The 27819-nt window shown below is 41.2% G+C and overlaps 1 protein-coding gene across 1 annotated transcript in view; it reads left to right on the forward strand.

Annotated features, from left to right (window-relative positions):
* Positions 1 to 27819, forward strand: part of MND1 (meiotic nuclear divisions 1) — a 209212-nt gene that overhangs the window by 153611 nt on the left and 27782 nt on the right. Inside the window, exon 6 of the mRNA XM_069744092.1 lies at positions 27665 to 27779. Coding sequence (XP_069600193.1) covers positions 27665 to 27779 — 115 coding nt within the window. The remainder of the gene's footprint in view (positions 1 to 27664; positions 27780 to 27819) is intronic.

Below are 27819 nucleotides of genomic sequence, written 5' to 3' on the forward strand. Positions count from 1 at the left end.
AATAAAGTTCCTTGCAGTGTGACATTTAAAAGGGAACATCCATTTAGGTATCAGTTTTCTTAATTTTGTTTTTTTTTTTAATGGAACCCAGCAACATGGGCATAACCCCTTCCTGACATCTGCTTTAATTGTATGACACTTGCTTAGAAGATCACACTCCATATGCAAAAGGATACAGCTGTAATATACAGCCAAACTCCTGCTCCATCAGTCCGGATCAGAGATAACTTAACCCTTCAGATGCTTTTAAGACGGAGAAGTGCTTGCTGTCATCCAATTGGGGATTAATATGAAAGTCTGACAGGCAAAATAGATCCTTTTGGCCTGAGTTTGGCAATAGATCCCCAAAGAAATGTGTATTTTCTTATGAGTTTAAGGGCTTGCTTTGACTCGGGAAAAAAAACAAACAACATTGTAACCCTTTCACCCCCGAGCCTTTTTTTACCTTCCGACCAGGCCAATTTTTTCAGAACGTTTCAATGGATCCCACTGATTCTGAGATTTTCTCGTGACATATTGCATGTTAGTGGTAAAATTTCTTCAATATGACTTGTTTATTTGTGGAAATATCAGAAATGTAGCAAACATTTTAAAAAAAATTCAATTTTCAAACTTTTTATTTTTATGCTCTTAAATTCAGAGAGTTATGCCAAAATAGTTAATAAATAACATTTCCCACATGTCTACTTTACATCAGCACAAGTTTAGAAACATAATTTGTTATTAGGAAGTTATAAGGGTTAAAAGTTGAACAGCGATTTGTCATTTTTCCAACAGTATTTGACAAAAAATATCCAAAATTGACACCATTCTAAAAACTGCACCCTTCAAGGTGCTCAAAATCACATTCAAGAAGTTCATTAACCCCTTCCCGACCTTTGACGCAGCGTATGTGTCATGAAAACCTGTGTCAATCTGACCTGTGACGCAGCATATGTGTCATGGCCGGATCGCGCTCCTGCAGGTCGGGTGAAAGGGTTAAATGTAATTTCACCCGACCTGCAGGGACAGTGGGAGTGGTAGTTCAGCCTGGGGGGGTGGCTTTGCCCCCCGTGGCTATGACCACTCTGATTGGCTGTTGAAAGTGACGGTTCACTTTCACTCAGAGCAATCGTAATATTTCACCAATTAAAATTGGTGAAATATTACAATCCAGCCCTGGCCGATGCTGCAATATCATCGGCCATGGCTGGAGACCGCGATCTGCCCCTGCCACCGATCCACCGCCCCTGTCCTCCGTCCTGACCTGTGCTCCGCTCCACTCCGTCCTCCTGTCCGCTCCCCCGTGTTCCGATCCCACCCCCGTGCTCCGATCGCACCCCCGTGCTCCGATCGCACCCCCCCATGCTTACCGACCTTCGGTGTCCATCCCGGTGTCTGTCCGTCCGTCTTCTCCATGGGCGTTGCCATCTTCTAAAATGGCGGGCACGTGCGTAGTGTGCCCGCCGAATCGGCTGGCAGATTCATTCCAGGTACATTTTGAGTGCTGTGATAGGTTCTATCACAGCGATCAAAATAAAAAAAATAATAAATACCCCCCCCCCTTTATCACCCCCATAGGTAGGGATCATAATAAAATAAAAAAATATATTTACTTTTATTTTTCCTCTAGGGATAGGGTTAGAACTAGGGTTAGGGTTAGAACTAGGGTTAGGGTTAAAACTAGGGTTAGGGTTAGAACTAGGGCTAGGGTTAGAACTAGGGTTAGGGTTAGAATTAGGGTTAGGGTTAGAACTAGGGTTAGGGTTAGAACTAGGGTTAGGGTTAGAACTAGGGTTAGGGTTAGAACTAGGATTAGGGTTGCAATTAAGGTTAGGGGTAGAATTAGGGTTAGGGCTGCAATTAGGGTTAGGGTTGCAATTAGGGCTAGGGTTGCAATTAGGGGTAGGGTTAGGGTTGCAATTAGGGTTAGAATTAGTTAGAATTAGGCTATGTGCACACGGTGCGGATTTGGCTGCGGATCCGCAGCGGATCGGCTGCTGCAGATTCGTAGCAGTTTTCCATTACGTTTACAGTACCATGTAAACCTATGGAAAACCAAATCTGCTTGTGCCCATGGTGCGGAAAATACCATGCGGAAACGCTGTGTTGTATTTTCCGCAGCATGTCAATTCTTTGTGCGGATACCGCAGCGTTTTACACCTGTTTCTCAATAGGAATCGGCAGGTGAAATCCGCACAAAAAACACTGGAAATCTGCAGTAAATCCGGAGGTAAAATGCACTGCGTTTTACCTGCAGATTTTTCAAAAACTATGCTGAAAAATCCTCACACGAATCTGCAATGTGGGCACATAGCCTTATGGAAGTGTTCCCCAAGTTCGGTCCTCAAGAGCCACCAACAGGTCATGTTTTCAGGATTTCCTTAGTATTGCACAGGTGATGGAATTATTGCCTGTACAGGTGATGCAATTATCACATGTGCAATACTAAGGAAATCCTGAAAACATGACCTGTTGGTGGCTCTTGAGGACCGGACTTGGGGAACACGGCCTTGGGGTTAGGGTTGGAATTAGGGTTAGGGTTGGAAATAGGGTTAAGATTAGGGTTAGGTGTGTGTTGGGGTTAGGGTTGGGATTAGGGTTAGGGGTGTGTTGGGGTTAGGGTTGGGATTAGAGTTAAGGGTGTGTTGGCGTTAATATTGTGATTAGGGATATGGCTAGAGTTGGGATTAGGGTAGGGGTGAGTTGGATTTAGAATTTAGGGGTTTCCACTGTTAAGGCACATCAGGGGTCTCCAAGCGCGACATGACGCCACCATTGATTCCAGCCAATCTTGCATTCAAAAAGTCAAATGGTGCTCCCTCCCTTCCAAGCCGCGACGTGCGTCCAAACATATGGGGCACAAGCGTACTCAGGAAAAATTGCACAACAACTTTGGGTGTCTAATTTCTCCTGTTACCCTTGGGAAAATAAAAAATGGAGGTTAGACGTATTTTTTATTTTTACGGCTCTGCGTTACAAATTTCTGTGAAGCACTTGGGGGTTCAACGTGCTCACCACACACCTAGATAAGTTCCTTGGGGGTTTAGTTTCCAAAACGGGGTCACTTGTGGGGGGGTTTCTACTGTTTAGGCACATCAGGGGGGCTCTGCAAATGCAACGTGACGCCCGCAGACCATTCCATCAAAGTCTGCATTTCAAAACGTCACTACTTCCCTTCCGAGCCCTGACGTGTGCCCAAACAGTGGTTCCCCCCCCCCCAGATATGGGGTATCAGCGAGCTCATGACATACTGGACAACAACTTTTGGGGTCCAATTTCTCCTGTTATTCTTGTGAAAATAAAAAATTGCGGGCTAAAAATAATTTTTGAGGAAAGAAAAATGATTTTTTATTTTCACAGCGCTGCGTTATAAACTTCTGTGAAGCACTTGGGGGTTCAAAGTGCTCATCACACATCTAGATTAGTTCCTTGGGAGGTCTAGTTTCCAAAATGGGGTCACTTGTGGGGGAGCTCCAATGTTTAGGCACACAGGGGCTCTCCAATTGCGACATAGTGTCCGCTAACGATTGGAGCTAATTTTTCATTCAAAAAGTCAAATGGCGCTCCTTTCCTTCCGAGCTCTGCCGTGCGCCCAAACAGTGGTTTCTGACCACATATGAGGTATCTGTGTACTCAGGAGAAATTGCCCAACAAATTTTAGGATCCATTTTATCCTGTTGCCCATGTGAAAATGAAAAAATTGAGGCTAAAAGAATTTTTTTGTAAAAAAAAAAAAAAGGACTTTTTCATTTTTACGGATCAATTTGTGAAGCACCTGGGGGTTCAAAGTGCTTACTATGCATCTAGATAAGTTCCTTGGGGGTCTAGTTTCCAAAATGGGGTCACTTGTGGGGGAGCTCCAATATTTAGGCACACAGGGGCTCGCCAAACGCGACATTGGCTCCAATCTTTAGCGGACACTTTTTCATTTAAAAAGTCAAATGGCGCTCCTTCCCTTCCGAGCCCTGTCGTGCGCCCAAACAGTAGTTCCCCCCACATATGGGGTATCGGCGTACTCAGGACAAATTGGACAATAACTTTCGGGGTCCAGTTTCTCCTTTTACCCTTTGGAAAATAAAAAAATTGTTGCTAAAAGATCATTTTTGTGACTAAAAAGCTAAATGTTCATTTTTTTCCTTCCATGTTGCTTCTGCTGCTGTGAAGCACCTGAAGGGTTAATAAACTTCTTGAATGTGGTTTTGAGCACCTCGAGGGGTGCAGTTTTTAGAATGGTGTCACTTTTGGGTATTTTCTGCCATATAGACCCCTCAAACTAACTTCAAATTTGAGGTGGTCCCAAAAAAATGGTTTTGTAAATTTTGTGTTAAAAATTAGAAATTGCTGGTCAAATTTTAACCCTTACAACTTCCTAGCAAAAAAAATTTTGTTTCCAAAATTGTGCTGATGTAAAGTAGACATGTAGGTAATGTTATTTATTAACTATTTTGTGTCATATAACTCTTTGGTTTAACAGAATAAAAATTCAAAATTTGAATATTGCTAAATTTTTAACATTTTCGCCAAATTTCTGATTTTTTCACAAATAAACGCAAAAATTATCGACCTAAATTTTCTACTAACATGAAGCCCAGTATGTCACGAAAAAACAACTCAGGGACACTGGTCAGAATTGCAAAAAATGGCTAGGTCATTAAGGTCAAAATAGGCTGGGTCATGAAGGGGTTAACTCTACAGGTGCTTCGCAGGAATTAATAGAATGTCGAAGGAAAAAAATGAACATTTAAGTTTTTTCACAAATATTTTACTTGAGACCCCAATTTTTTTTATTTTCACTAGAGTAACAGTAGAAAATGCACCATACAATTTGTTGAGCAAATTTCTGCTGAGTATGCCCATAGGCAATACGTGGAGGAAAACTATTGTTTTGCCGCCCATCAGGGCTTGGAAGGGAAGGAGCACCATTTGTCTTTTTGAATGCAAAATGTGCTGGAATCATTAGCGGATGCCTTGTTGAGTTTGGAGAGCCCCTGATGAGCCCAAAGAGTGGAAATCACCCACAATTGACCCCATTTGGAAACTAGACCCCTCACTGAATGTATTTAGATGTGTGATGAGCACCTTGAACCCCTTAGTCCTTCACAGAAGTTTATAACGTTGAGCTGTAATAATAAAAAATCACAAAAATGTCCTTTTAGCTCATTTTTTTTTTTTTTTTTTTCACAAGGGTAACATGAGAAATATGCAACATACTGTACATTTTGTTGTGCAATTTTTCCTGAGTATGCCGATACCCAATATTTGGAGGAAAACTACTGTTTGGGAGCATGGCAGGGTTCAGAAAGGACGGAGTGACGTTTTGCAACGCAGATTTTGATGGAATGTTCTGCGGGTGTCATGTTGCGTTTGGAGAGCCCCTGATGTGCCTAAACCATGGAACCCACCTACAAGTGACCCCATTTCTCAAGGAATTTATCTAGATGTGTGGTGAGCACCCTGAACACAGAGGTGCTTCACAGAAGTCTACAACGTTGATCTGTGAAAATGAAAAAAAAAAAACATTCCCACAAAATTGTTGTATTAACACCAATTTTTTTTTATTTCCACAAGGATCACTGGAGAAAATAGTCCCCGAAATCTGTTGTGCAATTTCTCCTGAGTACAATGATACCCCATATGTGGTTGAAAACTACTTTTGAGGCACAGAGCCAAGCTCAAAAGGGAAGAAACGCCATATTGAAGTTCAGATTTTGCGAGACTGGTTTGATTTTTACAAACTAGACCTGTCAATGAATTCTTCTAGGGGCACAGTGATCATATTGACACCACAGATGGGTCATAGAATTTTATACCATTAAACATTGAAGAAAAAAATTACATTTTTACCACCAAAAATTTGTTTTGGCCCTAGATTTTACATTGTCATACTGGGAAATGGGTAAAAATGACACGAAAATTTGTCCCACAATTTCTGCTGAATGTAGAAAACCTCATATGTGGCTGTATAGTACTGCTTAGCCACACTGCGAGAACCGGTAGGGATGGAGCGATATTTGCCTCTTGGAGCACAGATTTTCCTAAAATAGTTTGCGGGCTCCGTGTACAGAGCACCTAAGTTTTAGAAGAGCTGAATTCCCCCTCAAGTGACCCCATTTTGGGAATTATACACCTTTGGGAATTTATCTACAGGTGTAGTGACGTTTTTGACTCCAATGTTGGTTTCCAGAAACAAGCAGGTGGATGTTGCCGAGTGAAAATTGCAAAATGCCATTGCAAACTGTGCCCAGTAAGTTGTAGTAACCAGTACATTGTAGTGCCCAGGATGTTGCAGTGCCCAGCTCATTCTTCTGGAGTTGCACACCCGTAAAGTAGGCGGGCTGTCATCGCTACAGAACTGCTAAACATGTGGAAACTAAATGTGGTTTAGGCACACTGTGAGTCTCAGAAAGGAGGTGGGGCATTTGGATTTGGGAGTACAGGATTTGCTGAATTTCTTTTGGGGAGCGAGGAGCTATAGAGCTTTTCCAGAGCCTCTGTTGTATCAGTAACATGAAAGCCCCCTATATTTCTGTTAACAAATGGCGGACCTGAGTGGGGAAATGCTTTTTTGGTGGATTGATTTGAAGCTTTTCTTACGAACATTTTACTTAACATTTGGAATCACATTTTATCGTGCACTCTAGGCTGAGCACTTACTGTGAGTTTTCCATCTAAATCTCGGAGTGACGTGATTCACTTGAAACCCACAAGGGATCCATACACTATAATGAGTCAGCAGAGTTACTCTAGACTCCGTGTAGCCTCTATTCAGCAGTATTCTTCTTTGCAGAAGTGCACAAAACTGTAGCAGACTGCTCTTTTATGCACGCCTAAAAAGACAGACACCACCCGATCATAGGTCAGACGGTGTCCACAGTGCCTCCAACTGCCTCATTATAGGGAATTTTCCACTGCGGATTCCATCTGAATCACTTATTACAGAGATTTACATGGAAAACCCGGTGTAAGCGCTCAGCGTAGAGTGCAGGATAAAAGAGTGCCGAGATTTACTGCGAGTTTGGGAGGCAGATTGAAAAAAATTCAATGCAGGTGAAGAAATGGTTTAATTTTTTAATGCAGTTTCTCATGCTATATAAGTGTTTAGGCGACTTCATTCTTCAGGTTAGTGCGATTACAGAGATACCAGATATGTATATTTTATTTTTTGTGCTGCTGTCACAAAGTAAAAGACGCCTTTTATTGCAAAAACAAGTTTTCGCATCCCCATGTTTTATAGCTATAACCTTTCCATATTTTGGCTAACAGTCATGTAAGAACTTGTCTTTTGCGGGATGAGTTGACCTTGTTATTGATACCATTTTTCGATACATGACATTTTTTGATCGCTTTCTATTCTGATTTTTAGGAGGCAGAATAAACAAAAAGCAGCAATTCAGGAAATATATATATGTATATATATATATATATATATATATATATATATGTGTGTATATATATATATATATATATATATACCAGCTGAAGAGCCAGACGTTGCTTGGGCATAGTAAATATCTGTGGTTAGTTATAGCACCTGACTTCTCTTATTTTCCCATCACGCCTCTCATTTTCCACTTCACATCTCTCATTTTCTCCCTCACTCCTCTTATTTTCCCCCTCACTCCTCATTCCCCCCTAACACTTGTCATTTTGACCTCACATCTGGCATTTTCCGATCACTCCACTATTTTCCCTCACTCCTCTCATTTTGCACTCACACCTTTTCATTTTCACCTCACACCCCTCATTTTCACCTCACACCTCTCATTTTCCCCTCAGTATATACATGTTTGTCATCTCCCTTATATATAATATACACCTATATGTCATCTCCTGTATATAGTTTATACCTGTATGTCATCTCCCCTGTAAATAGTATATACCTGCTGTATGTCATCTCCTCCTCTATATACCTATGTGTCACCTCCTCTTTTATATAGTATATACCTGTATGTCATCTCCTCCTGTACATAGTATATACATGTGTCATCTCCTCCTGTATATAGTATATACCTGTAAGTCATCTCCTCCAGTATATAGTATATACCTGTAAGTCATTTCCTCCTGTATATAGTATATACCTGTGTCATCTGCTCCTGTATATAGTATATACCTGTATGTCATCTCCTCCTGTATATAGTATATACCTGTGTCATCTCCTCCTGTATATAGTATAAACCTGTGTCATCTGCTCTTGTATATAGTATATATCTGTGTCATCTCCTCCTGTATATAGTATATACGTGTGTCATCTCCCCTGTATATAGTATATACCTGGGTGTCATCTCCTCCTGTATATAGTATATACCTGTGTGTATCTACTCCTGTATATAGTGTATATACCTGTGTATCATCTCCCCTGTATATAGTATGTATGTGTCATCTCCCCTGTATACAGTATATACCTGTGTCATCTCCTCCTGTATATAGTATATACCTGTGTGTCATCTCTGTTGTGAGTTCTGTTGTCGGGCTCCATCCTGTGGTCATGAATGGTACTTCGGCTGGTTCTGTCCATGGACTTTCTCTGGTGGCTGTGGGTGTTTCTGAGTTTCCTTCCTCAGGTGACAAGGTTAATTCGTTAGCTGGCTGCTCTATTTAACTCCACTTAGATCTTTGCTCCAGGCCACCTGTCAATGTTCCAGTATTGGTCTAGTTCACTCCTGGATCGTTCTTGTGACCAGTCTTCCCAGCAGAAGCTAAGTGACTGCTTGTTTTTCTCTGGTTTGCTATTTTTCTGTCCAGCTTGCTATTTCGATTGTTCTTGCTTGCTGGAAGCTCTGGGACGCAGAGGGAGCGCCTCCGCACCGTGAGTCGGTGCGGAGGGTCTTTTTGCGCCCTCTGCGTGGTCTTTTTGTAGGTTTTTGTGCTGACCGCAAAGTAACCTATCCTATCCTCGGTCTGTTCAGTAAGTCGGGCCTCACTTTGCTAAATCTATTTCATCTCTGTTTGTATTTTCATCTTTACTCCAGTCATTATATGTGGGGGGCTGCCTTTTCCTTTGGGGAATTTCTCTGAGGCAAGGTAGGCTTTATTTTTCTATCTTCAGGGCTAGCTAGTTTCTTAGGCTGTGCTGAGTTGCATAGGGAGCGTTAGGCGCAATCCACGGCTATTTCTAGTGTGGTTGATAGGATTAGGGTTTGCGGTCAGCAGAGTTCCCACGTCCCAGAGCTCGTCCTATATTATCAGTAACTATCAGGTCATTCTGTGTGCTCTTATCCACCAGGTCCATTATTGTCCTGACCACCAGGTCATAACACATCTCCTCCTGTATATAGTATATACCTGTGTCATCTCCCCTGTATATAGTATATACCTGTGTGTCATCTCCCCTGTATATAGTATATACCTGTGTCATCTCCCCTGTATATAGTATGTACCTGTATGTCATCTCCCCTGTATATAGTATATACCTGTATGTCATCTCTTCCTGTATATAGTATATACCTGTATGTCATCTCCTCCTGTATATAGTATATACCTGTGTCATCTCCCCTGTATATAGTATATATGTGTGTGTCATCTCCTGTATATAGTATTTACCTGTGTGTCATCTGTATATAGTATATACCTGTGTGTCATCTCTCCTGCATATAGTATATATCTGTATGTCATCTCCTCCTGTATTAGACCGCGTTCACACGTTATTTGGTCAGTATTTTTACCTCAGTATTTGTATGCTAAATTGGCAGCCTGATAAATCCCCAGCCAACAGGAAGCTCTCCCCCCTGGCAGTATATATTAGCTCACACATAGACATAATAGACAGGTCATGTGACTGACAGCTGCTGTATTTCCTATATGGTACATTTGTTGCTCTTGTAGTTTGTCTGCTCATTAATCAGATTTTTATTTTTGAAGGATAATACCAGACTTGTGTGTGTTTTAGGGCGAGTTTCATGTGTCAAGTTGTGTGTGTTGAGTTACATGTGGCGACATGCATGTAGCGACTGTTGTGAGATGAGTTTTGTGTGGCGACATGCGTGTAGCGACTCTTTGTGTGTCGAGTTGCATGTGACAGGTTAGTGTAGCAAGTTGTGTGCAGCAAGTTTTGCGCATGGCGAGTTTTGCGCGTGGCGAGTTTTATGTGTGGTGCGTTTTGAGTATGTGCAAGTTTTGTGTGAGGCAACTTTTGCATGTGTTGCAACTTTTGTGCATGTGGCAATTTTTCCGCGTGTGCAAGTTTTGCGTGTGGCGAGTTTTCCATGAGGTAAGTTTTGCACGTGTGGTGAGTTTTGCGTGAGCCCAGTTTTGCATGTGGCGAGTTTTGCACGTGGCGAGTTTTGAGCGGCGACTTTTGTGTTTCGACTTTTATGTGACAAGGTTGGTGTATGTGTGGTGAAATGTGTGCTGAGGGTGGTATATGTACATTAGTGTTAAACCACCAAGGTGAATGTCTACTTATTTCTCTACATTTCAGTTCACTCGTTGTGTATGTCCTATTCTAATGTATAATGTTCTTCTGTCAACTCTGTCATGTCAACTATGTAATTCTTTTATGATTTTTATGATTTAAGTTGTGCTGCTGTGATACTATAATTTCCCATGGGATCAATAAAGTGTATCGTATCGTATATGTGTTCAAGCACGTGGTAGTGTGTGGCGCATTTTGTGTGTGTGTTCATATCCCCGTGTGTGGTGAGTATCCCATGTCGGGGCCCAATCTTAGCTACTGTATGGTATATACTCTTTGGCGCCATCGCTCTCACTCTTTAAGTCCCCCTTGTTCACATCTGGCAGCTGTCAATTTGCCTCCAACACTTTTCCTTTCACTTTTTCCTCATTATGTAGATAGGGGCAAAATTGTTTGGTGAATTGGAACGCGCGGGATTAAAATTTCACCTCACAACATAGCCTAAGACGCTCTCGGGGTCCAGACGTGTGACTGTGCAAAATTTTGTGGCTGTAGCTGTGACGGTGCAGATGCCAATCCCGGACATACACACACACACACACACATTCAGCTTAATATATTATATATATATATATATATATATATATATATATATATATATATATATATATATATATATATACACACACACACACACGAGTGTATGTGTGTATCGAAGATGATGTCATAATGGTTGCCATGGCGACGATGATGTCATAATAGGTTGTGACAGTTATGTCATAATGGTTGCCATGGTGACGATGATGTCAGAATGTTTGCCATGGCGAAAATGTCATAATGGGTGTATGGGCATGGAACTATGGGATGGAGGATATGTATGATGGAAATATGGCCACGGGACTATGGGATGGAGGATGTGTATGATGGCTATATGGGCACGGGACTATGAGATGGAGGATATGTATGATGGGTATATGGGCACGGGACTATGGGATCGAGGATAATCATTATAATTTGTTATAACTAACCAGTTAGTTACTATGCCTGGGCAACGCAGGGCTCTTCAGCTAATATACAGTTAGGTCCATATATATTTGGACAGAGACAACATTTTTCTAATTCTGGTTATAGACATTACCACAATGAATTTTAAACAAAACAATTCGGATGCAGTTGAAGTTCAGACTTTCAGCTTTCATTTGAGGGTATCCACATTAAAATTGGATGAAGGGTTAAGGAGTTTCAGCTCCTTAACATGTGCCACCCTGTTTTTAAAGAGACCAAAAGTAATTGGACAATTGACTCCAAGGCTATTTCATGGACAGGTGTGGGCAATCCCTTCGTTATGTAATTCTCAATTAAGCAGATAAAAGGCCTGGAGTTGATTTGAGGTGTGGTGCTTGCATTTGGAAGGTTTTGCTGTGAAGTAAACATGCAGTCAAAGGAGCTCTCCATGCAGGTGAAACAAGCCATCCTTAAGTTGCGAAAACAGAAAAAACCCATCCGAGAAATTGCTACAATATTAGGAGTGGCAAAAGTTACAGTTTGGTACATCCTGAGAAAGAAAGAAAGCACTGGTGAACTAATTAATGCAAAAAGACCACAGCGCCCACAGAAGACAACAGTGGTGGATGATCGCAGAATAATCTCCATGGTGAAGAGAAACCCCTTTACAACAGCCAACCAAGTGACCAACACTCTCCAGGAGGTCGGCGTATCAATATCCAAATCTACCATAAAGAGAAGACTGCATGAAAGTAAATACAGAGGGTTCACTGCACGGTACAAGCCACTCATAAGCATGAAGAATAAAAAGGCTAGACTGGGCTTTGCTAAAAAACATCTAAAAAAGCCAGCACAGTTCTGGAAGAATATTCTTTGGACAGATGAAACCAAGATCAACCTCTACCAGAATGATGGAAAGAGAAAAGTATGGCGAAGGCGTGGTACAGCTCATGATCCAAAGCATACCACATCATCTGTAAAACACGGCGGAGGCAGTGTGATGGCTTGGGAATGCATGGCTGCCAGTGGCACTGGGTCACTAGTGTTTATTGATGATGTGACACAGGACAGAAGCAGCCGAATGAATTCTGAGGTATTCAGAGCCACACAGTGTGATCAGATCCAGCCAAATGCAGCCAAACTGATTGGTCGACGTTTCATACTGCAGATGGACAATTACCCAAATCATAAAGCCAAAGCAACCCAGGAGTTTATTAAAGCAAAGAAGTGGAATATTCTTGAATGGCCAAGTCAGTCACGTGATCTCAACCCAATTGAGCATGCATTTCACTTGTTAAAGACTAAACTTCAGACAGAAAGGCCCACAAACAAACAGCAACTGAAAACCACCGCAGTGAAGGCCTGGCAGAGCATCAAAAAGGAGGAAACACAGCGTCTGGTGATGTCCATGAGTTCAAGACTTCAGGCAGTCATTGCCAACAAAGAGTTTTCAACCAAGTACTAAAAATGAACATTTTATTTAAAATTGTTGAATCTGTCCAATTACTTTTGGTCCTTTTAAAAACAGGGTGGCACATGTTAAGGAGCTGAAACTCCTAAACGCTTCATCCAATTTTAATGTGGATACCCTCAAATGAAAGCTGAAAGTCTGAACTTCAACTGCATCTGAATTGTTTTGTTTAAAATTCATTGTGGTAATGTCTATAACCAAAATTAGAAAAATGTTGTCTCTGTCCAAATATATATGGACCTAACTGTATATATACGGTATATCATATGCTGTTCTGTGTGTGATAAAATTGATAAGGCAGCTTTATTCTTCGGGTCAGTACGATTAGTGATACCTGATTTATAGTTTTTTTTATGTTTTGGTGCTATTACACAATAAAAACTATATAGATAAGATATATCTTTGCATCGCTTTATTCTGAGAGCTATAACTTTATTTTTCTGCTGACTGAGCTGTATGGTGGCTACGTTTTATTTACATTCATCTTTTTGATCATGTTTTATTTCACTTTTTGTTCAATGGTATGATGATAAAACATTATTTTTTACCTTTTTTATTTTTTCTTAAAAACATTTTTTACTTTTTTTTTTTTTTTTTTAAATTGTCCCAAGATGGGGCATCAACTTTACACTGTCAGATAGCTGATCTAATACTCTGCAATGCTTCTGCATTGCAGGGCATTAGATCGATGTCTCTCATACAGTGAGGAGGCGGAGGCATGTCAGCTCGTGCTCTGAGCAGGAGCTTACAGGCCACCGCCCCTGGGTGACCTCACAGCCATCTTTATTATTATTATTTATTGTTATAGCGCCATTTATTCCATGGCGCTTTACATGTGAGGAGGGGTATACATAATAAAAACAAGTACAATAATCTTAAACAGTACAAGTCCTAACTGGTACAGTAGGAGAGAGGACCCTGCCCGCGAAGGCTCACAATCTACAAGGGATGGGTGAGAATACAGTAGGTGAGGATAGAGCTGGTCATGCAGCGGTTTGGTCGATCGGTGGTTACTGCAGGTTGTAGGCATGTCGGAAGAGGTGGGTCTTCAGGTTCTTTTTGAAGGTTTCGATGGTAGGCGAGAGTCTGATGTGTTGTGGTAGAGGGAGGGTTCCAGAGTAGGGGTGATCTTTGAGCCAATGGTCACCATGGAGACCATTGACACAATGCAATTACGTTGTGTCGAGGGGAGCAGAGAGGGAACTCCCTCTGCGATGCTTCTCGATGCCGCTGTCACTATTATGTTACTGTTATGTGGTACAGTATCAAATGCCTTTGCAAAGTCCAGATAAATCATCAGTCGCATTACCAACATCCAGACTTGCACTTACCTCTTCATAGAAACCCAACATGTTGGCTAGACACAACCTATCTTTCTTGAATATGTGCTGGTTGTCATATATTATTCTCTGCAAGTCATCTCTTATGATGCCCTCAAAAATTTTGCACACTAATGATGTCAGACTTACCGGACGGTTGTTAGCTGGATCCACCTTCTTGCCTTTCTTAAATATTGGTACCACATCAGCCATCCCCATGTACATTTACCTATACTTGACTCTACATTGTTGTCATTGACCACAGGTTTTAAGTTGGATTTTACAAAAATGCACACACCTCCACTTTTTTTGTTTTTGCTGTCCTTTCTAAATGTAGTGTAACCCTCAACATTTGTTACCCAGTCATGGCTTGCATACAGCCAGGATTCTGTAATGCCTACCATTTTGTATTCTGTGACCAACATAAGAGTCTTCAGCTCATTCATTTTGTTTTCGAGACTTCTTGCATTTGACAGTAGACATTTAATACTATTAGCACATTTGTTATTAATACTCAGCTCCTTAATTTCCTTGCATATCCCAGCCTCCGCGAAATACTCATTGCCCTTTACTGTCTAATTCTCTTCAGATCTTAGATTAAAAGCTCTTCCCATCCATCTGCTCCTCCATCCGTTCTCCATGCATGTGTCATGACTGTCACACAGCCGCGACACACTCTGCTGCGGAGCCGAACAACTGATCAGCTGGAGTGAACCAGGAAGATGGGTTCCCTCTGCAGCTTATTCGGTAAGCGCTATAGCTTGCCGAATAAGTCCTGACCCGATCAAATTCGCTCAGCTCTAGCAACGTGATCGAATCAAAAATGAAAGCTGTTAAGAAAAGGGTTTGGGAATCCTTTTAAATAGTTGTGAAGAAATCTCTAGGTAACAACAAAGATTCAAAATGTAAGTCCATGGAGAACATGCTGAAATATTTAAAGGCCTTGAATTGTCTGGTGAATTTGAAGTTACATTTTTTACATTCCGATTTGGTCTACTTTCCTGAACCTTGGTGCTGTTAGTGAAGAGCAAGGAGAAAGATTTCATCAGGATATCAAGGAGATGGAGTGACGAAGAATGAATGTTCGATAAATTTTTATATATTTTGTACCAAGTTTCAAGGACTGTCCTAAGCAAAACTGAAAGAATGCATTTTTGTGGGTCCGGATATTCAGAAACTCATGAAGGACGATGTGTTAAAAACAAAAATGAAAGCTGTTGAGAAGCGGGCTTGGGATTCTTTTCAAATAGTAGTGAAGAAATCTGTAGGTACAAAGATCCAAAATTTAAATCCATGGAGAACATGCTGAAATGTTTCAAAGCCTTAGGTTGTCTGATGAGTTTTAAGTTACATTTTTTTACATTCCTATTTGGACTACTTTCCTGAAAACCTTGGTGCTGTTACCGAATAGCAAGGTGAAAGATTTCATCAGGATATCAAGGAGATGGAACGATGATACCAAGTTAGATGGAATGTGAACATGATGAAGGACTACTGCGGGATGCTTCACAGAGAAGATCCACAGGCCTTGTATAAGAGAAAAGGTATCAAAAGAAGCTTTGAATAGAAAAGGAAAAAGCGCAAAAATTAGTTTCTAATAAAGTTGCAGAATGAATGTTCAATACATTTTTATATATAATATTGTGTACATCTTTAGCTACAATAAAGAATTGTCTTGTTCATTTCCTTGTACGTAATTTCATGCTCTCGTTTTTTTTCCTGCAAAATCCATACATGACTGTTAAAAATACCGTATATACTCGAGTGTAAGCCGAGATTTTCAGCCCACTTTTTTGGGCTAAAAGTCCCCCTCTCGGCTTATACTCGAGTCATACCCAGGGGTCGGGAGGGGAGGGGGAGCAGGGGCTGTGTAATTATACTTACCTACTCCTGGCGCGGTCCCTGCTTCTTCCAGCGCTGCAGTTTCGTCCTGTACTGAGCGGTCACATGGTACCGCTCATTACAGTAATGAATATACGGCTCCACCTCCCATAGAGGTGGAGTTGCATATTCATTACTGTAATGAGCGGTAACGGTGACTGTTCACTACAGGAAGAAAATGCGGTGTCGGGAACAGACCTGCAGCGACGGCGCAAGGAGCAGGTAAGTATGATTGGCGGCAGTGCGCGATACTCACCTGCTCCTCGTGCCACCGGTGGTGCCGCTGTGTCTTCCGCGTCCTCTGCAGTGACGCTAAGGTCAGAGGGCGCGGTGACGCGATTAGTGCGCGCCGCCCTCTTCCTGAACGTCGGTGCAGAGGATGGGAAGACACAGCGGCGATCAGCGGTGGAACGGAAAAGGTGAGTATGTAATTTTTTTATTTTTTTAATCGCAGCAACAGCTTTTGGGCCAAATATCTGTGTGGAGCATGTTATGTGGCCATGTGCAGCATTATATGGGGGCAAATGTCTGTATGGGGCATCTTATCCGGCCATGTGCAGCATTATATGGGGGCAAATGTCTGTATGGGGCATCTTATCCGGCCATGTGCAGCATTATATGGGGGCAAATGTCTGTATGGGGCATCTTATCCGGCCATGTGCAGCATTATATGGGAGCAAATGTCTGTATGGGGCATCTTATCCGGCCTTGTGCAGCATTATATGGGGGCAAATGTCTGTATGGGGCATCTTATCCGGCCATGTGCAGCATTATATGGGAGCAAATGTCTGTATGGGGCATCTTATCCGGCCATGTGCAGCATTATATGGGAGCAAATGTCTGTATGGGGCATCTTATCTGGCCATGTGCAGCATTGTATGGGGGCAAATGTCTGTATGGGGCATCTTATCCGGCCATGTGCAGCATTATATGGGGGCAAATGTCTGTATCGGGCATCTTATCCGGCCATGTGCAGCATTATATGGGGCAAATATCTGTATGGGGCATCTTATGGGGCCATGTGCAGCATTATATGGGGCAGTTATCTGTATGGAGCATCTTATGGGGCCATGTGCAGCATTATATGGGGCAAATATCTGTATGGAGCATCTTATGTGGCCATGTGCAGCATTATATGGGGCAGTTATCTGTATGGATCATCTTATGGGGCCAGAATCCTCATTTGTGGAGCATTATACGGGGCAAATGTCTGTATGGAGCATCTTATGGGGTCATAATCAGCATTTGTGCAGCATTATATGGGGCATATTTTAATATGGAGCATCATATGGAGCCCATGATAAACTTTATGGAGCATTATATGGGGCTCCTGATTTAATATGGATATTCAAAAACACTTAACCTACTGATGTCTCAATTAATTTTACTTTTATTGGTATCTATTTTTATTTTTGAAATTTACTGGTAGCTGCTGCATTTCCCGCCCTAGGCTTATACTCGAGTCATTAAGTTTTCCCAGTTTTTTGTGGCAAAATTAAGGGGGTCGGCTTATACTCGAGTATATACGGTAAGTGTTTTTTTTTTCTTTAATCAGGGCATAAGAAAAAAATAATCAGTCATTGGATTTATATCCAATATAAAAATATATGTATATGTTTCTTTACAGTGGATCCCTGTGGCGGACGGATGCTTCAAAATGGCTCCTGACAGTGTACATTGGACATACAATATACCTCCCCAAGTTTATGCACGCGCAGTGTCTCAAGTGCAGGGTGGACATAGCCTTATTTCTGGCCATTGCTATGGCAGTTTCAGCTGATCTCAAGAGTGTCGGAACCCCTACCAAACCTATGTTTGAATGATTCATCAGTTGTTAGGTTCTGGACAACCCTTTTAACAATCTGTGCAACATATATCTCCAGAAGCACAAGCCAGGCACTATGTATTGGACATTAAAATGGCATATTTGCAATTTTCACTCTGTGACATCCGGGGCAGCACGGTGGTGTAGTGGTTAGCACTGTAGCCTTGCAGCGCTGGGGTCCTGGGTTCTAATCCCACCCAGGACAACATCTGCAAAGAGTTTGTATGTTCTCTCCGTGTTTGCGTGGGTTTCCTCCGGGCACTCCGGTTTCCTCCCACATTCCAAAGACATACTGATAGGGAATTTGGATTGTGAGCCCCATTGGGGACAGCGATGATAATGTGTGCAAAACTGTAAAGCGCTGCGGAATATGTTGGCGCTATATAAAAATAAAGATTATTATATTATTATTATTGTGCATTAATTTCTGGGAAATGCCAATGAGGGTCAAAAGTCAATACACCCCTAAATGATTTCCCTGAGAGTAATTTGCAAAATGGGCCTACTTTTAGGGATTTTCTGACATTTTGGAGGCTTTGAGGCTCTGTGTCACATCTCTGTTGTCTGGTATCCCAGGACCAGGGGCTCCTGCCTTGTTTCTAATGCTAGGTGCGCCTTAGCTTGCCCTGTTCCCTGGATTACTTCTGATGGTGAAGATGCCAGGGTCACGTACCTTGCCTTTGCTCCTGAAACTGCCCTCAGTCTGTACACATCCCCCACACAGTGAAAGTGGAGTAGTAGTGTTCCTTAGTACACCAACCAGGCTAGCAAGGTAATACAAACAGGGATAAAGGAAAATACCAAGCATACAAATATACACACACAAACAACAAAGGTGAACACCGAGGAGTGGATGATGGGGTTAAATTAAAGTAGGAGAAGCAAGGGAATTATCACACACTCAAACCCTAGCAACAGTACAATCACAGATAAATCCACCAAACGCCTTTTCTCCTATTACAACCACCAGCCTTGCAGCAAAATCTTGCTCTTACAATGAGTGCCAGCCTGGACCCAGTTTATATAGGAGATGGGCAAGGCTAATAGTGCACAGCTGAGAGCCTTAAGCAAGACAGCTTCCAGGAGCTCTCAACTGAGCAGATTAACCCCTGCACTGCTAAAAGAAACAACCTTTAATATGAAGCTGAAGTGCTTCTAATCAGTGCAGGAGTTGTAAAAATCAGACGCTGCAGTCTTCTGGCTCCTCTCTGTTGCGGTAATCCATGACACTCTGCAAGTGGGGTTCACAAACTAATTATGCCGCATTTGTGCTCTAAAAGGCAAGTAGCGATTCTTCCCTTCTGAGCCATGCCGTGGTGGAAATAGTAGTTTACAACCACATAATGGGTATTGCTGTGTTAGGAAGAAATTGCTTTATACATGTTTGGGTACATTTCCTTCTATTATTCCTTGTGAAAATGTAAAAATTTTAGAGTAAAACATTTTCATGTAAAAGCCTTAATTTTTCATTTTCACGGTCTAATCTTTTTACAATTTTATGAAGCACCTGTGGGTTCAAAATGCTCAGCACACACCTAGATAAATTCCTTCAGAGATGTAGTTCACACGTGAGAGGTTGCTGCTGTTTTGGCACTTTGTGGGCTATTTAAATGCGACATGGCTTCCACAGTCTGTTTCAACCAAATCTGCACTCAAATTCAAATAGCACTCCTTCCTTTTTGAGCCGTGCCATGTGCCCAAACAGTAGTTTTCCCCCACATATTGGGCATCAGCATACTCGGGAAAATTGACACAAAAATTGGGCAGTCCATTTTTTCCTGTGAACCTTGTGAAAATGAAAAAAATGCGGCTAAAGCAACATTTTTGGGGAAAAAGTAAATGTTTCATTATTTTCTTCTGTTTCGCTATTTTTCTTGTGTGAGGTAGTTAGGGGGATCATATAAAAGAGCTGGTATGTGTCTCCCAGGATTGGGACGGAATCATTTTAAATCTGTTGGAGCGCCTTGTGTTTACAGCAAAATGCCTGTGAATCACAAGGCAAAATAAAAGTAAGTGTGGATTGGGTCTAAGTAGTTGACCCAGTCAGATTTTAGGAACACCCTACACGGGTTTTTATTTTTAGAGGATTTGCAGGTTTGGTAGTGGGGCAAATCTCTCCCACTCCGGGTTTTGGAAGTGGCACTATGGCCACCATTCCATTTAATTTCTCAGTTTGGTCTTGGCTGTGTCAGTTTCGAGTCTTGCAAGCTGCAGAGCGGGAGGCTCTGTGCAGCCCAGGCCTGTGTGAAGCCAACACAGCCATAGACTTCAAAGTGGCTGATGCACCCAGGAGTTACAGTGATGCTATTGCCCATGGCAATGGGTTGGAACAAGGACTGTTTGTGGGAACCCGGCTGCGAACCGGAGGATATCACTTCTGGTTATGTGAGTCTGGAAATCGAGACATTTTTATGTTGAACTTTCTGTAGTTCCTGCCTATCTGTCGCACTGTATAAACACCGCTGCACTACACTTGTGAACCACCGGAAGGGTTACCAAACTTCCTGAATGCAGTTTTGAAGACTGTGAAGAGTGTCATTTTTACAATGCTGTGTTGTTTGTGGGGTTTCTGACACATAGGACCCTCAAAGTCACGTCAAAAGAGAAGTGGTGCCTAAAAATATCGATTTTGTTGGGAAAAATTAAAGATTACTTCTAAACTTTTAACTTCTTAACAAAAAATATGAGGCTGACATAAAGTAGACATGTAGTAAATGTTAGCGATTAAGTATTTTGTGCAGTATGACGATTTGTTTTCTGGGTATAAAAAAATCAAAGTTACAAAATTGTAAATTTAAAAAAAAAAATTGTGAAATTTTTAGATACATTTTTTAAAGAAACGCAAACGATATTGGCCTAAATTTATTATTAACATGAGTTACAATATGCCACAAAAACACAATCTCAGAATCTTTGGGATACGTTGAAGCATTCCAGAGTTATTACAGCATAAAGTCACACTGGTTACAATTGAAAAACTTGGTCTGTTTATAAGGTGAAAGCAGGCCTCGGCTTGAAGGGGTTAAGCTCTGACATCAGCGTAACTTTAAACTCTGCTATGGACTATAATACAGACTGTATGTACTGATCAGTATAAAATAAATATTTTTCCATAAATTGTTAGGATTTTATGTACGGTATATTTATTTAATCCCTTCCCTACATTTTACATAAGCACTGCTTGCACTATCGCCACCGGGTGCTGGCTACAATTATAGCCAAGACCAACCAGGCTGTCATAACCAGGAGCAGTGCGAGCACTCCACCGGGCCATTTAACTCCCAAAATGACGCAATCTGCCTCAAGGTCATCGCAAGGGCACGATCATCGCCATGTCTGCCAGCTACGGCCAGCATGTTAGACCATGCCAAGAGCATGGGCTAAGAGGAGTTCTGTCAGTGCAGCACTGACAAGTATAATGCATTGCAGTGCTGGTGTATTGCAATGCATCATACCAGCAATCAGAAATATAAACATTAAAGTTTCTTAGACTTAAAAAATGTTTTAACATTTTTTTAAAAAATATATTTTAAAAAATAATAAAATAAACCAATAATGAAAATATTAAACCAATAAATGGGTATATTTATGTAAAAAAGAAAATAATGTAAGTACACATATTTGGTATCTCCATGTCTGTAACGACCTGACCTATGAAACTGTCAAACTATTTAACCCCTTCTGTGAACTTCATAAAAAATAAGAAACATGGCAAAAGAAAACCATGCTTTTTCATCATACCGCCAAAAAAAGTGGTAGAAAAGGCGATAATAAAGTTGAATGTAAATAAAAATTGTAAAGCCACAAAAACCAAGCTGCAATTCAGCTCTGTCAACTAGAATTAAAAATGTTATAGCTCTCAGAATAAAGCGATACAAAAATTATTTTTTTATTAAAGTTTTTGTGTAAAATCGTCAAAACATTAAAAAAAGATAATAAATGTAGTATCGCTGTAATCCTACTGACCTGAAAAATAAACCAGACTTATCACTTTTACCACTCGGTAAACGGCATTAAAAACAATTCTTGATTTTCTGATTTTTTTTCACTCTGCTTCCCACAAATCAGAATAGAAATAGATTAAAAAAAAATATTATATGCCTGAAAATTATAACAATAAAAACATCAACTCTTTCCACAAAAGACAAGCCTTCACATGACTGTCAGCAGAAATATAAGAAAATTATAGCTCTTAAAATATGGCAATGCAAAAAATAAAAGCGTCATTAAGTGTGACAGCAGCCAAACATAAAAAATTATATAAATCTGGTATCTCTACAATTGCACCAACCCGAAGAATACATTTGTCTAATCTACCTTTCCAGGAACGGCATAAAAAATAAATAGAACCAATTGTTGACCTGTTGATTGGTTGTTTCTGCCTCCCAAAGATCGCAGTAAGGCTCGGCTCACATTTACCTGCTCTCTACGCTGAGCGCTTGCATCGGGGTTTCCTTGTAAATCTCTGAAATACGTGATTCAGACAGAAACCCCTGCAGTAGATTCCCTATAATGAGGCCGATGGAGACACTGTGTACACCATTGGTGGCATCCATTTTTTAAGTCTGCATAAAAATGCAGTTGACCACAGTTTTGTGCACATCTGAACAGAGGCCAAATGGAGCCCAGAGTAACTCTGCTGCATCATTATAGTGAATGGACTTTTTGGCAGTTTCATCTGAATCATGTCATTGGGAGATTTATATAGAAACCCTGATTTAAGTGCCCAGTTTATAGCACAGGATAAGTGTGATCCAAAATGTTATGAAAAATTTTCCCAATAATAGCTTCAACTTAATCTAAAATAAAATCAAGTCCCCACTCGGGTCCCTCAACTGTCAATGAAACTATAGGGAGCTTCCATGTTACTGGTAGCACAAAGGCTTCTGGAAAAGCACTCTGGTTGCTCGCTCCACCTCTCCCCCAAAAGAGAACCAGCAAATTCTGCACTTCCATATCCAAATGCCCTTTTTCTTATGAGCCCCTTTTCTTATGAGCCCCTCAGTGGGCCTAAACCACTTTTAGCGTCCACATGTTTGGCATTTCTGTGCCAACAAAAACCTGCTTACCGTAATATATTTGTCCATGTCTCCAAAAGCATCAGACATACTGGACACTTTAATGGCTGATTTGCAACTTTCACTTGGCAAATTCCACTGCTACTGTTTTCTGGTAAACACCCAAGGAGTCAATATTTTCACTACACCTGTAGATAATTCCCAGAGTTGTGTAATTTTCAAAATGGGGTCACTTGAAGAGGGGGGGATTCTGCTATTCTCACACTTAAGGGCTCTGTATATGGAGTCTGCAAACTATTCTGCAATAATTTGTACTCCAGGAGTCAAATAGCGCTCCATCTCTCCCGAGTCTCACAGTGTGGCTAAGTAGTACTGTACAGCCACATATGAGGTATTGCCACATCTATTTATATAATTGCCTTGTAATGTTTTCATTTCCTGTTCTGTCCAGATGTCGTATCCATCCAAGAATTCCAAGCCGAGGAAGTTCGCCGACCGCCATATTGGGACACCCAAGTGATGGGTGTCTCAATATGGAAACTGCTGCTGGTACCACCAGCGGAACACCGTCGCAGTACACACACACACACACACACACACACACACACTATATGCTGTACACACACTTTCACACTCACACTTTCCCCTTCACACTCACACACTCACTTTCATGCAGCCTCATGCGCTGTACCACCAGCAGAACACCGTCGCGAACACGCTGCCGCCGAGATCAGCCGAATTATTCACTGACCGCCGCCATTTTTGCACAGGAGGAGTGCATGTGCAGTTTTAATGTGACCGCCGCTATCTGTCTGCACAAAGATGGCGGTGGTCTGATTTACTGATCCTGTGCAAATAACATGCAGGTGCAGTGAATCATTCGGCTGATCCCGGTGGCAGATGCGAGATGTGTCTACAGGCAGAGGAAACGGGTCACAGTAAAAGGGTTTTCCCACGAACGAAAGTTCATTTTAAAAATTGACTGTGTCTGACCATGTACGGAGCATACCACATCTCCTGAACAGGGGAGGAAGCAAAAGATAATACTGACATTACATCAGGGGATCACAGTGGATTCATTTTGTGAGGTAAAATATTCCACTGACTTTTTAAAAAATATTTTACTTCACAAAATATATCCTCTGCAATCTCCTGCTGTAATGTCAGTATTGTCTTTTGCTTCCTCCCCTGCCCAGGAGCTGTGGTATGTTCAGTACATGGTCAGACACAGACAATTTTTAAAATGAAATTTTGTTCATGGGAAAACCCCTTTAAAAAGCAAATATCAGCGTCAACATGGCTCCTCATAAAAAGTAAGGAAAGCAGCAAAGGCACAACGTGGAATACAACAAAGGGCAAATGACTCTTGAAGAGCAACAGCATCGCTGGGACAAAAACAATGCATACAAGCGTAGGCGTCAAGCACATGAGTCCCCTGATGCAAAAGTCATTAGATTATCACAGGATGCCATTAGGCAACAACAGCGCCGCATGCCTGCCCCCATGGTGACATTACCACCCTCCCGATGTAATAGCATCGGGCCTCCATCTAGTTCAGCAATAATTGTGTGACAAATGTTAGTGCCATTTTTACCCATTTCCCTGTTTGAAAATGTAAAATTTGGGGCTAAAACAAAATGTTTGTGTCAAAAATGTAATTGTTTTTTCTTCACTGCCCAGTGGTACAAAATCCTGTGACACACTTGTGGTGTCTATATGATCACTGCACCAAAATTAAAAACTTGGGGCTAAAATAAAATTATATTTGTTAAAAATGTAATTTTTTTCTTCATCACCCAATGGTATAAAATTCTGTGAGGCACATGTGGTGTCAACATATTCACTGCACTCCTAGATTAATTAATTTGGTGTTACATTTTGTACAATGGGGTCGCTTATAGAGGACTAGATGGTGGCCCAATTCTAACGAATCGGGTATTCTAGAATATGTATGTATGTATGTATGTATGTACGTCGCGCTTAGCACAGCCACGTAGTATATAGCACAGCCACGTAATATATAACACCGACAGCCATGTAGTATATAACACAGACAGCCACATAGTATATAGCACAGCCACGTAGTATATAGCAGCCACATAGTATATAACACCGCCCACATAATATATAGCACAGCCCATGCGGTATATAACACAAACCACGTAGTATATAACACAACCCACGCAGTATATAACACTGCCCACGTATTATATAGCAGTCAGGCAGTATATAACACAGCCCACGTAATATATAGCACAGCCCACGTAGTATATAGCACAGTCCACGTAGTATATAACACTGCCCACATAGTATATAGCAGCCAGGCAGTATATAACACAGCCCACACAGTATATAACACAGCCCACACAGTATATAACACAGCCCACACAGTATATAACATAGTACATGTAGTATATAGCAGTGTGGGCACCATATCCCTGTTAAAAAAAAAAAAAACACCCGCAAACCATTTCAGGAATATCTGAACTTCCGTATGGCACTTCTTCTCTTCTGAGCATTGCACTGAACCTCAAAAGTAGTTTTTGACCACATATGTGGTATTGGCGTACTCAGGAGAAATTGCACAACAAATTATGAAGTCCATTTTCTACTATTATCTTTTAAAAATTAAAAACTTGAGGCCAAAGCAACATTTTACTTGAAAAAATTGTAATTTTCCACTTACCCAGCCTAATGTTATACAATTCTGTGAATCTCCTGAGGGTTAAAAATGATCATTATACTCCTAGATGAATTTCTCAAGAGTTGTAGTTTCTAAAATCAGGTCACTTGTGGGGGTTTCTGCTGATGTGACATGTCAGAGGCTCTTTAAATGTGACATGGCATCCACAATCTTTTCCAGCCAAAATTGTGCTCCAGAATTAAATTCAAGAATGCCCAAATGGTAGTTTTCAATAGTTTATTTTTATTAGAAATCCTAATTGCATTTGCACATTTCTTTTTCTCTAGTACACAAACAGTAATTTTCCACCACATATGGGGTATCTGTGTACTCAGGAGTAATTGCACAACAGATTTTGGGTCCATTTTGTCCTGTTACCCTTGTGACTCAACGTTATAAAAATCTGTGAAGCACCTGTGGGTTCAAGGTGCTCCCCAAACCTAGATAAGTTCTTTGAGAGGTGCAATTTCCAAAATAGGGCCACTTGTAGGGGGTTTCCACTGTTTAGGCGAATCAGAGACTCTGCAAACGCAGCGACTTCTTCTATCTCTTCCAGCCAATTTTGCCCTCCAAAAGTCAAATGGGGCTGTTTCCTTTCTGAGCCCTTCTGTGCTCTCAAATTGTAGTTTTCCACAACATTTGGGGTATCTGTGTACTCAGGAAAAACAACAAATTATATGGACCATTTTCTTCTGTTACCATTGTGAAAATGCTGTAATTCTTATGACGTACCCGAGAAGTTAATAAACTTATTGCATTAGGTTTTGAGCACTTTGAAGGATGCAGTTTTTAAAATGGTTTCAGTTTTGGGGTATTTTCTGTGATACAGGCCCCTCAAAGCAGGACTGTGGAGTCGAGGTCTATTTTGGTGGAGCTGGAGTTGGTATAAAATGAACCGACTTCAATTCCTAAAATATATAATACATTGGGTACAGTAGTTCAATGCAGGAAGTGCTGTAAATTTTTTCATAATAATTTGCTAAAGTTATGACATGTCCTATAAATGTCTCTTCTGATCTAAGGATCTCGGCTTTTAGTTGAGATGAGTCTGTGCTGCACTTTATGTACATGCTCAGTAGTGACCAGTGCTGTGGAGGTGGAGTCAGAATCAGGAAAATTGAGGAGTTTGAGGCAGGTGTTTGGCTTACCAACATCGCAGCCCTGCCTCAAAAGCCACTTAAAATGAGACGTGGTCCCTAAAAAAACTTTGGTTTTATTAATAGTGTTGAAAAATTAGAATTTGCTGATAAACTTTTAACCCTTTTAACTTCCTAGCAAAAGAAAATAATTGTTTTAAAAATGATGCAGATATGAAGTAGCCATGTGGTAAATGTTATTTATTAACTATTTTATGTGACATAACTCGGGCTATAGATTAAAAGTTTGAAAATTGCAAAATTTTCAAATTTTCTGACAAATTTCAGATAGTTTTTACGTTTATTTATGAAATTATCATCCTAAATATACCACTAAGGCTACTTTCACACTAGCGTCGGAATCTCCCTGTCGCAATGCGTCGGGCAGAGATTCCGACGCTAGTGTTTAACGCACTGCACAACGGAGGCAGCGGATGCATTTCTCCGGCGCATCCGCTGCCCCATTGTGAGGTGCGGGGAGGTGGGGACGGAGTTCTTGCCGCGCATGCGCGGTCGGAAAAAGCGGTCCGTCAGGAGCAAAAAAGTTACATGTAGCGTTTTTTGCTCCCGACGGTCCGCCAAAGCACGACACATCCGTCGCACGACGGATGCGACGTGTGGCAATGCGTCGTCAATACAAGTCTATGGGGAAAAAACGCATCCTGCAAGCACTTTTGCAGGATGCGTTTTTTCTGCAAAACGACGCATTGTGACGGATTGCAGATAACGCTAGTGTGAAAGTAGCCTAACATAAAGGACTATGTGTCATGAAAAAAATTCACAGAATCAATGGGATCCTTTAAAGCTTTCCAGAGTTGGTGACACTGGTCAGAATAGTAAAATTTGGCCTCTGCTCAGGAAGGTGAAAAGAGGCTCGGGGGCGATGGGATTAAACTGTAAGCTATGAAAATTGTAACATGGCTTTCAAAGCCGGCCGTGTAAAAGTCAGTGTGTATTATTTGTATAACCTGATGCAGTTCTGATATCTTACAGGAAGAGCGGACAAAGCTGGCTGAGGAACTTGCAGCATTAAGGCAGCAACGGGAGCAAGTTATGACAGAACTGGAAAAATACAAAGAATGTGATCCAGATGTTATAGATGAAATTCGTAAGTTCACCTTTTTTTTTTTTTGCATACAGATCTGTTT

Source organism: Ranitomeya imitator, chromosome 1, assembly GCF_032444005.1.
Source record: "Ranitomeya imitator isolate aRanImi1 chromosome 1, aRanImi1.pri, whole genome shotgun sequence".
NCBI classification, from domain to species: domain Eukaryota; kingdom Metazoa; phylum Chordata; class Amphibia; order Anura; family Dendrobatidae; genus Ranitomeya; species Ranitomeya imitator.